The sequence below is a fragment of the Ochotona princeps genome, chromosome 21 (genome assembly GCF_030435755.1).
Source record: "Ochotona princeps isolate mOchPri1 chromosome 21, mOchPri1.hap1, whole genome shotgun sequence".
NCBI lineage: Eukaryota > Metazoa > Chordata > Mammalia > Lagomorpha > Ochotonidae > Ochotona > Ochotona princeps.
The window spans coordinates 40,640,849-40,652,123 of record NC_080852.1 but is presented as its reverse complement, the minus strand read 5'-3'; the positions used below and the strand labels follow the sequence as shown (position 1 = coordinate 40,652,123).

Below are 11,275 nucleotides of genomic sequence, written 5' to 3'. Positions count from 1 at the left end.
GATCTTTCTTTCTGTCTCTCTTTATCTCTATAAGTCTGCCTTTCAAATAAAGATAAATAAATCGTTGAAAACAAGAATTTCCTTTAAAAGTCAATCCCAAAAAGTCGACTACAAGCTGAATGATTCCATGGACAGAACATTCTTAAAACGATAAAATCACAGCAATGGAAACTTCTGGTTGCCTGGAGCTCATGGTAGGAGACAGGTAAGGAGACAGGTGTTACTGTAAGGGGATGGCAACAGGGAATTCTGATGTGGTGCAAACACTATGCATCTTGATTGTGGTGGCAGTTACACTAATGACACAGAGCTGAGACTACATATAATACAGTTACACTAATGACACAGAGCTGAGACTACATATAACACAGTTACACTAATGACACAGAGCTGAGACTACATATAACACACAGTTACGCTAATGACACAGAGCTGAGACTACATATAACAGTTACGCTAATGACACAGAGCTGAGACTACATATAACACAGTTACGCTAATGACACAGAGCTGAGACTACGTATAACGCAGTTACACTAATGACACAGAGCTGAGACTACATATAACGCAGTTACACTAATGACACAGAGCTGAGACTACATATAACACAGTTACACTAATGACACAGAGCTGAGACTACATATAACACACAGTTACACTAATGACACAGAGCTGAGACTACATATAACACAGTTACACTAATGACACAGAGCTAAGACTGCACGGAACACACACACAAGCCCATGTGGATTGTATCAACACCGACTGCCCTGTGTTGAGGCTGCATAGCTGTTACACTGCTGTGTTACCACTGGGGGAAAATGAATAAGCGACAGATGAATTTCTCTACTGTTTTTATAACTTCCTGTGGCTTTATAATTACTTGAAAATTAAATGAGAAATATCACTTGGAAAAATCACAAATGTTTGCAAATTAAACAATATTCTTCTAAATAACCCAAGAATCAAACACGATGAATATTAGAAATTATTTCAATCTGAATAAGAAAAACACAACTAAATATTGCCGCATTCTATGAAAGCAGTGCTTAAAGTCGTTAGCTTTAAGCATTTTGTTACATAAGCAATAGGGAAATTTAAAATAAACATTACCCTGTGTGAGAAACTAGAAAAAGTAGAGCAAACTCAATATAAAATAAGAAGAAAATTAGAGAAAAATTAATGAAATGTACCAGAATAGAAAATCAAACTTTAGATCTTTGTAAAGATCAATAAAAATGATAAAAGTGTTTGTCAAGACAATCAAGGAAAAAAGAGAAGCATGAATTAACAAAACCTACGTTTCAGAGTGAAAAGGTGCCTGCCACTAACGACATGACAGGTCTGGCTAATGTCCTGCTTGCCTCACTGCCCGCCTCACTGCCCGCCTCTCTGCCCGCCTCTCTGCCCACCCAGCCTCCTGCTCCTGGGAGACAGCAGGTGAGGCTGCAACGCTCAGTGCTCCCCGAGCTCGGGGTGCCTGGCCTCAGTGAGGTCTAGCCCGACTACATGGGCAAGTGGAGAATAAACAGCAGATGGAAGATCTGTGTGTGTGCGAATGTGTCTGCCTTTCAAAGTGAAAACAAAATTTTTAATTAACTGCATTTCTGTATACACTCAATAAACTGAATAATGAAAAACTATTACAGTTAGGTTCAAAAAATGAAAGAGCTGGAGATAAACCTAACAACAAAATAAATATGTATACAAACTCTCCTAAAAATCAAACCCTCCTGAAACCAAAGCAAGGGACAAGTCGTCCCATGCACATAAACAGGAACAGGTGCTCTTGTTCAAGCCTCAGCGCGTCCTGAGTGGAAGACTCAACCTGATTCCTATTAAAATCTTAACAAGCATCTCTGGAGAAAGAAAAATAAGTTGAATCTAAAATGTTTACGGTAACACAAAGGCCCTAAAACAACTAAATTAAGCTTCAAAAAGAGCAAAGTTGGAAGAGTTACACCAACCAGTTTCTCCACTTGCATAAAATCCAGCAGTCAGGAAGCGAGGAGTGGTGGCACCGTGCTGGACCATAAACCACAAACAGAGCCACACACACAGCCGATTTTCAGCAACTGAGGAACAAAACACTGCATCTCCAATTTTCCTGCAAGGCATAAACAAAAACTACTTCAAAACAGATTATAGACCTAAATGCTAGATTAATATCTATCAATTGTCTAGGGAAAAAAACACAATAAAATATCTTTATGATTTGAGTCAAACTTTTCTTGAAAAAGTTACATACACATATAAGCTATCAAAGAAACCACAGACAAAGCAGAACTGATCTCAATTAAAAATTGTACTCATTAAAAGGCATGCTTCATGAAACCCTACATCTGTCACAGGATTTGCAAATGGAATATGCAAGTCAGTCCAACAACTCCACAAGAAAAAGGTGAGGCTGCCTGAGCCAACAAAGTTGGGAGCATTTCTATAAGTAAAAGCAGTGAACCATCCAGTTTAAAAATCAAGCAAAACATTTGGACAAAGACCTCCTGAAAGGCGACGTACCAGGGCCAGTTAACATGAAACACTGCTCAGCTTCCCTTGTCACCAGGGACGTGTGCATTAAAATAATCTCATCCTGAATCATTCAGTCTCCCGGCTAAACTCTTTTCCCATTCTTGCTACACTGAACCCTGGAGAGGGTGAGCACCCCTGCCACTCACAGCTCACCCAGGAGATGCGTATTGGCCACATAGACTTTGACGTTAAACACACACTCGACCTGTGCCATTCATGGCAGTAACCTGCACCCAAAAGTTATTAGCAAGGTTCAATCACAACCATCATAAACCATCACAGCCAGACACCATGCCAACGTCTTCCAAGCAGGGACCAGATAAACTGTGCTGTACCTGCGTGTGCGCACACATCCACAGGAAAGCCCAGGACCCGCCAGGTTCATCCAGGTGAAAACCATCAGGATATGACTGTGGGGTGCGGCCCACCGAGGCCCACCCCGAGCACCCTCTTGGGGAGGAACTACAGGACGCTCTCTCTGCTGGAGCCTTGTGGCACTAGCTCTGTGTCTTCCCTCTCCAGAGACGCCACCTGCGCGTGAGGCTTTGTTTTGGGGGAAGGTTTTCATCGTCTTATTTTACCCGCCAATATATTTTCATGGGCAGCTGCCAGGCCATTTACATTCTTTATTTCTGTACCTTGCTTTGGGTAATGGCTATTTAGATGTACACAAACATTTAGGATCTGTGAGTTTTACTACGTGTCTCTACTGCAATAAAACAATAAAGCACAGTTACTTTTTACCAGCAGCAGAGTGGCTGTACAGTGTGCAACAAAGGCAGACACAGCCACACGCCTTGCAGGATAGGACACCGAGCCGTCCACTCCACCAGCACACAGGCCACAACTCATCCCTGGTGTGGAGCAAGCCGGGGCATCGTTAAACCCCTCAGCCCTCATGGTTTCCTTTCAGTCCAACACAGGCGATCAGAAATACCGGAATTCCTATGTCAGGGGAAATACTGCGGTGACAATGCTCCTAGCTCACACTGGACTGGCTTCTCCAGGGTCATCTGACCTCTTTTAAAAATGACAGGAGGTCCCTCAGGGGTACAGGAGGGAGGGAGGGTGGTGGAGGGCTGCAGCCCAACCAAACCTCCACTGCCCCAGGTTTCATGGTCTTAACATGTGTGTGCGCACGCCAAGCCATGATAAAAACTGCTTCGGACGGGAAGATATGATTAGAATGTTGGAGAACCCACCAACAGGCAGCAAGAGACCCGGAGGCCAGAACACATGCCTGGGGCTACTGCCCCTCCCCGCTGCTCCACTGGTAGGGCTGGGAGTCATGGGCGGGTGGGGTGGGGACGGGCAGTAGCAGCACCAAGTCCCCACCCTGTTCTGCAGAACAGAGAGGATTACATTGTGCCAGGACCGCCCAGCCTGGCGCTCAGGGGTCACTTAGGGACCATGGGAACGGCTCTCCTTGGGCCTCGGGGCTGAGCAATGCACATTCCCTGCACCCCGATCAGGTCGCCAGGGACAGTCCTGCTGTCCAGTGATGCTGGGGGCTGGCCCCTGATTCATCCCAACCCACACAAGCCTCTCCCCACATCACCTTCCAGGAGTGCTTGGCACTTGGCGAGTCCGCGAAGCGAACACCGACTCCTGCCTTATTGAAGCTGGTAGAGCATCACGTGAAGGACCCCAAGTCCTCGGGCTCCTCTGAAAACCAGCAGGCGCCCAGCTCCACAGGTGTGTCCACAGGAGCAGGCGCCGCACGGAAGCAGCATGATAGCTAGATAGCTCGGGTGCAAAGACATGTGACAGGGCAGGAACTGTTTTGTTTACACTGATTTGCAAAATAGCTTTAAGCTATGGAGAGGACAGTGTGGGCTGGTTGTCAAAGCTTGGAAGCACATTTGCAGCAGAAAAGCTGCGAGCATTATCCAGGGCTCCCAACTGCAGCGCAGGTGACAGCCAAAGGACGTGGTCACCTGAGACTCGAGGCCGGCGGCGGCGCGTGGCTCCCCTGCCCCGCCCCCGGTTCGCTGCGCCTGGGACGCGGCACGGAGCGGCCACCCTGTGCAGCACGCAGCCGGGGATGCAACCCCTGCCTCCACGCCGGAGCCCGCAGCACCGGCCGCAGGCGGTTTCCCACGCCGGCTAGGGGAGCTGGGCGCCGAGGAAGAGTGCCCGGCAGCGCCAGCTCCCCGCGGCCACCAGCAGGAAGCGCGCGACGCTCCGGGGAGGGGGCCGTGGCAAAGCGTGAATCCGCTTCTCCAGGTCGTCGAGGACAGCACCGGCGGCAACCCGTCCACGTGCGGAACGGCAGGCGCACAGCCCGCCGCGACCGTCCCCGGCCGGCCCCGCAATGCACACCCCGTGGGGTTGTAGCTGCAGCGGACGCCGGGCTACCCGACCGGCACGCACGCCGCTTCCTCTGCGCAGGGGACTAGAGAAGCATTAGACACCAGCCCACACCTTCCCTTGCTCGACTGGCTCCTTTCCCTGTCACCGGTAGTCCCGAGGTCACTCCCACACCCTCCGCCCTGCCGGTCCCCGTCCGGTCCAGGGCGGGGTGGGTGTTTGTCCCCAGGCAGCGTCCCCCCGCGACACGCAGTGCGACTGGCGAGGGGCTGCTGCCCGCAGGCCGAGCGGCCGGGGTTCCAGGCGCGCGCGTCCCGACCGGGTCCCCGAGCCAGCGCAGGGCGCGGCCGGGCCACGTGAAGCACCAGGGCCTGGGCGCAGGGCCGGCGCCGCCGCGGTTGTGTAACACCGCAGCCGGCGGGCAGGCGACCCGGGCGCGCGGAGGCAGAGCACGCGGGCACAGCGCCCAGTGTCCTCCTGCGCTCGGTCGGCGGCGCGGGGGCACCCGCAGCGGGGCTCCCGGGGAGGCGAGGGGGCTGGGGGGCCGCGGCGCGCCCTGGGCTCACGCCCGGCGGGTCAGGTGCGCGCGGCGTGCTCGGCGGCGGCCTCGGCTGCCCCCGCGCCGGGCCGCCCGCCCGCTTCCCATGGGGTGACATCCGCCCCGCCCTCGGTCCCTCCCCGAGGCGGGCAATTCCTGGACGCAGGGGCCCGGGCCGTGGGGGCAGGGACGCGGCGCGGAAAGCGAGCCCGGCCTCGGGGGAGGGCAGGGGGCCGGGCGACTCCCTGGGCTGCGCGCCGGGCGGGGGAGGAGGAAGAGGGCCGGGCCGCCGGGCGCGCACAAGGGATATTCCTCTCCCGGCTTGAGTCAGACGCGGGCGGATCCGTCCTCCCCCGGCCCCTCCCAGGAGACGGGAACTTACTTCATTTCCCTGGGGCAGGTTCGCCCACGTTGCCAGCCCCTCCCCCACCGCCTTCCGCGCCCCCCACCCCGCGGGGCCGTAGCCGGCCACGCCGCCGCCCCCCGCTTCGGGGAAAGGAGGCCGCAGCCGCAGACACCTGGGGGCCGCGGGGGAGGGGGCTCCCTGGCCGCCGCCAAGCGCCGGCCGACTCGTGAGACTCACGTGATGGAGGCGGGGGAGGGCGGGCAGGTCGCTCCTTCCCTCCCCGGCAGCGGCCAGACGTGCCTGGAGTCACAGGGTAGAACACGTAGCTCCAACCCACCCACTCGCTCCCATTTAACCCAGCCCGCAGCCGCTCCACTACTCCGCAGCTCGCCCCCCCACCCCGCCCCGCTCCTCATTCACTCGGCTCGCGCGGCGCGGACGGCACGGGGAGCACTCACTGCGGGGCTGCGCCACGAGCCGGAGACCCGGGCCATGCACGCCCCCAACTGAAAGCAGCGCGGCCGAGACCCTGCGCAGAGACCCTCGAGCCCAGCTCCTGGACGCTCTCGGCCGGACGCCCCGCTAGACGCAGACAGCCCGCAGCGCGCAGTGGCCCCGGCTCGCCGCGCCATGGAGAGGATCCCCAGCGCGCAGCCGCCTCCTGCCTGCCTGCCCAAAGCGCCCGGGCTGGAGCCCGGAGACCTCCCCGGGTAAGTGGGCACTCCCCGGGTGCGCATCCCGCGGAGGGCGCCTGCAATCCCAGGGCACGCCGAGTCATGACCACCCCTTCCCGGCCCCTCTGCGCAGGATGGATTTCGCCCACATGTACCAAGTGTACAGGTCGAAGCGGGGACTGAAGCGGGGAGAGGACAGCAAGGTGAGCGCACCCCGGGGACCCCGCTGCAGTCTCTTGCGTGCGCCGACTTCCCGAGCAAAGTTTTCTGGCTCTGGGGAGGCGAGCGGGTGGGCTCGGTACTGCTGCGGAGCTACGTGGGGAGGACGAAGCAGGAGGCTTCCTTGGAGGGAGACCCCCCGCTGGTGCGCCCGGCGGGACTGTGCGTGCGCGCAGGGCAGCGCTTCCCCTCAGCCCGGAGCTCACCGCCCGTCACCTGTGCGCCTCGCAGGAGACCTACAAGCTGCCTCATCGGCTCATTGAGAAGAAGAGACGTGACCGGATTAACGAGTGCATCGCGCAGCTCAAGGACCTGCTGCCCGAACACCTCAAACTTACAGTAAGCGCGCAGCTGGAGTCGCTCCAACCCCGCCGCTCTGCCCCGGGGCAGCGGGGGTCACTCGCCACCTGCAGGCCCTGAGCAGAAGTACAGACCCGAGCCGGTTCCCCGCGGCCGAACGGAGTGGGAGGGGAGTGGGGCAGCCGTCCCTGCGGCCCCCCAGACAGGCCAGGGCCCTCGGAGCCCCCAGAGGCCGCCCTGACCGCAGGCGGCCATACTTTTTAGCGTTGGAGACTTTCTGCCGGTGGCTTGCAGGCGCCGAAAAAGAGAAAAGAATTAAACCTCATTTCCCTTCTTGGCATTTTATTTTTCTCAAATCAGGGGACTTGTCTGTGGACAGTCCTTTGTGGACAGTAGCCTTTTGGCTCGGCAGCCTTTGCTTGGGAAAAGGAGGGCGGGGGGAAGCTCAGCTGGGTCCTGGGTGTGGGGGAACCTGCTGGCTGCAGGAATACCAGGTTCTCCTCGGGCAGCTTGCATCCAGTGTGGAGTGAGCATGAGTGGTCCCTGTCTTCATAAAACCGTAGTCTAAGCCCCTAAAACTACACATAGCCCCCCAGGATGGGTTCCCGTTCCTTTACTTCAACTCCCCTCGGTGCCCAGAAAGGTCCTTGAGGAGGGACTTGGGTGTCGTCCCCGCGAACACCCTCTCTCTTCTGGTTGCAGACTCTGGGCCACTTGGAGAAGGCGGTGGTGCTGGAGCTGACCCTGAAGCACGTGAAAGCCCTGACTAGCCTGATCGAGCAGCAGCAGCAGAAGATCCTGGCCCTGCAGAGCGGTTTCCAGGCTGGTGAGTGCCAGCGTGAGGCTCGGGAGGAAGAGGGCACCCACCTGACACTAGGTGCATGCACACCTGGGCTTTCCTGGGACTTCAGGCTTTTCCCGGGGGCTGCCTCTGCACCACCTGACGTGGACAGCAATCCGTCGAGGGCATTTGGCTGCAGAGGCCAGTTCCGGGAGTCTTCCCCACAGCCTGGGCAGACACCAGGGCTTGGGACCTGCATGGAGGGTGTTTCCCACCTGTGCCCCTGGGTCTCCACTTGGGCCAGGTTGCAGGGACAGCGCTGGAGTTTGCCTGGTCACTTGCTTCCTTATGCTATAATCCCGACCGTGTTTGGTGTGATTCCCTGAGCAGCCACTAGGTTATCCTGGGGAATTGCACAATGCTGGTTGGTTTATACTGAGTTCCAGAGAAACCACTCACCTTGCGTTCTCCCGGCTGTTCCCAGAGAACCCCATGGACTGGGGAGAAGTCTCCTACCCACTCTGTCTGGTATACCTCCGAGCCTTGCTTTGCAAGGCCGAGGTGACAGGAATCTCACAAACCCAGGGAGGGTTGCTGGCTGTAATTCTTGTTTAAAATGCAGGGATGATATGCCTGCTTTCAAGGGGCAGCATGAATAAAAGACGTGGAAAAGGCTCAGAGGCCTAGTTCAAGGGAGTGGCGTGCCAGCACCTTGTCTGAGGCGCTGTAGGAGAGGGAGAGGTCGCTGCTTGGTCTTCGTGCATTTTGCAGGCTCTGTGCCCTCCGTGTTTACTTGGGTGAGATTGCCACACACGCTAACCCTCGGGCTTGTAAAGACCCTGGAGTGATGGCCACCCTGTGCCTTGCCGCGCACACCAGCAGGAGCAGCCAAACTCTCCCGTGAATCGAGATGTCCTGATGTGAAGTCATGTTCTCTGACTTGCAGCGGGGTGGATCTTTCTGCTTTTCTAATTCTCAGAGCACCGTCCTCACAGGCGGGAGCACACCTGAAGAGGTGCTGCCTTCCTGAATCCCTACACGCGTGCACACACACACACCCGTACCCGTCCCACCTTCTGAAGCGTTTCTTTCCGATGTGTTCCCCAGGTGAGCTGTCGGGGCGGAGTGTCGAAGCAGGCCAGGAGATGTTCTGTTCAGGCTTCCAGACCTGCGCCCGGGAGGTGCTGCAGTACCTGGCCAACCACGAGCACGCCCGGGACCTGAGGTCCTCCCAGCTGGTCGCCCACCTGCATCGCGTGGTCTCCGAGCTGCTGCAGCCTGGCCCTCCCAGGAAGCCAGCCGAGCCAGCTCCCAAGGCTGTGGACTTCAAGGAGAAGCCGGCGTCCCTGGCTGCTGGCTCAGAAGGCCCCGGAAAGAACTGTGTCCCTGTCATCCAGCGGACATTTGCGCCATCGAGCGGCGAGCAGAGCGGCAGTGACACAGACACGGACAGCGGCTACGGAGGCGAGTCGGAAAAGATGGACAGGCGAGGTGTGCAGCCCCACACGGGCAGCGGCCGCCACGGACGCGGGTTTGCTGCAGGGGAGAGGGTCAGCGCCATCAAGCAGGAGTGTGAGGAGCCACCCACCAAAAAGAGCCGCCTGCAGTTCTCGGACGATGAGGGCCCCTTTGGCAGCAGTGGGGACCTCCTGGGCTCGCCCTTCCTCGGCCCGCACCCACACCAGCCCCCCTTCTGCTTGCCCTTCTACCTGATCCCCCCATCGGCCACCGCCTACCTGCCCATGCTGGAGAAGTGCTGGTACCCCACCTCGGTGCCTGTGCTGTACCCTGGGCTCAACGCCTCAGCCGCTGCTCTCTCCAGCTTCGTAAACCCCGACAAGCTGCCTGCACCCCTGCTGCTCCCACAGAGACTCCCCTCGCCCCTGCCAGCCCACCCCGCTGTGGACTCTTCGGCCCTGCGCAAGCCCTGAAACAGATCCCGCCCTTAAACTTGGAAACCAAAGACTGAGCTCCCCAGTCCCCGGCGGAGGGATGTGGGACCTGCCGCTTCGCCGTCCTTCCACCTTCCTTTCAAAAACTCACAGTCCAGTCTTGGGGAGTGCCGCCCGGGCATCTCGGGGCGTAGAGGGGATCCAGGGTGAGTGCACACGTGTGTGCTTGTGTGTGAGTGCAGGACAGGAAAGCACCCTGTGGCACAGGGAAGATGGGCTGGGCTCTCGCCCCCAGGGGGAGGGTGGGGGCGTGAAGGCAGCACCCTCTTGCACACAGAGCTCCCACCACTGGTGCTGGGCGCCACACCTCAGCCTGGGAGCCCAGTCACTGGCCTCGAGGACAAGGTATTTGGCACAGGGCTTTCCAGAGTGTGGCTTCCACCCGAACCCACACCCAGGACCCCACCCTTCCCCCTCGCGGCTGACGTGACTCAGCAGGCAGCTGCACACCTCAGACCCGACTCCCTGCTGCTGCAGGGAGGGTCGCCAACATTGGCACCGCACGGGGTGATGTCGCAGACACTGGCACCACTTGGTGGTGGTCTGGGGTGGTGTTGCCTGCCCCACCTCAGATGAACACACAGAATGTAGCTACCTACTCAGGCTGTCCTCACCACTGGGCTGCCAGGGCTCTCAGGGCCGCCCCTGTGTACCAGCTGAGCTTCAGGGGCATGGGGTGGGGGAACCCTGGACCCAGGCACCGCCGCTGGCTCTCGCTGCCCAGGGAACCGGCACAGGGCCCAAGAGGTGCCCCCTGGTGCACACGGCCCGGTGACAGTGCTACCGTTAAGCAGAGCTGGGTCCAGGTTCCCAGTCTGTCCCAAACCCTCATAACCAAGCTTAGGCTTAGCCAAGCCCTGGCATGGCACCACCTTTGGGGCTGGTGACACAGGGAGGGTCCTCCTTCTGAAGAGGACCCTGTCCCCCTTGAAAAAAGTGTGGCTTTAGGGCCAGAGCACCTGTTGTGACTGGGCCAGCCAGCACCCCACCCAGCTGCTCAGGAATGCACTATATGCTTGGTCTGATCGCTCATGTTCTAACTTGTTTTTATTTTGGTATACAGTTGTTGCCTTTATTTGTAAAGCTGTTATATATTCTATAAACATTTAAGAGGAAAGTCTCCAATGTTTATAATTACTTGATCTACAAGGTAAGAAAAGTGAATGTTGCTGTTTTTCAAAGAGCAATAGTGGTTTTTCCTCTCGGAAGAGGGTACAGTGTTTGTTTTAAAGCCTTCCGAAAGGTGTGAAAATGTAAATATTTTTATCTACGCGTAAACGTTAAGAAGTCCTTTAGAAACACTTAATAAAACAATCCTTTTCCTGTGGAAGAGAGAGACGATCTCTGGGTGAACTGATTTGCTCGCCGAGCCGCATCCTGGCCCACAGTGCATTTTACTGATTTTCTTCAACATCCTGTGTGCCTTGGTTGGACTAAGGGGAGGCATCATAATTTGGTTAGTGTTGGTTAGTTTTTCTTCTTCACTTGTGTATGCCTGGGCTTTGCGCTTGCTCTGTCCCCTCCAGGGCAGCTGGGGCTGGGTCACACGGGAGTGGGCAGGGGGCGCCTGCTGTGAGGGGCTGGGCCGTGCGTAGTGGAATCCAGGCATGGCTGCACGGCAGGGAC

At 57.0% G+C, this 11,275-nt stretch overlaps 1 protein-coding gene across 1 annotated transcript; it reads left to right on the top strand.

The window, feature by feature from the left end:
* The first annotated feature begins 5,405 nt into the window (after positions 1 to 5,405).
* Positions 5,406 to 10,983, top strand: BHLHE40 (basic helix-loop-helix family member e40). Its single transcript, XM_004581275.2, has 5 exons — positions 5,406 to 6,433; positions 6,531 to 6,600; positions 6,848 to 6,955; positions 7,619 to 7,742; positions 8,805 to 10,983. The coding sequence occupies exons 1-5, from the start codon at positions 6,354 to 6,356 to the stop codon at positions 9,626 to 9,628; spliced, it is 1,206 nt and encodes a 401-aa protein (XP_004581332.2). The 5' UTR covers positions 5,406 to 6,353; the 3' UTR covers positions 9,629 to 10,983.
* Positions 10,984 to 11,275: the final 292 nt, after the last annotated feature.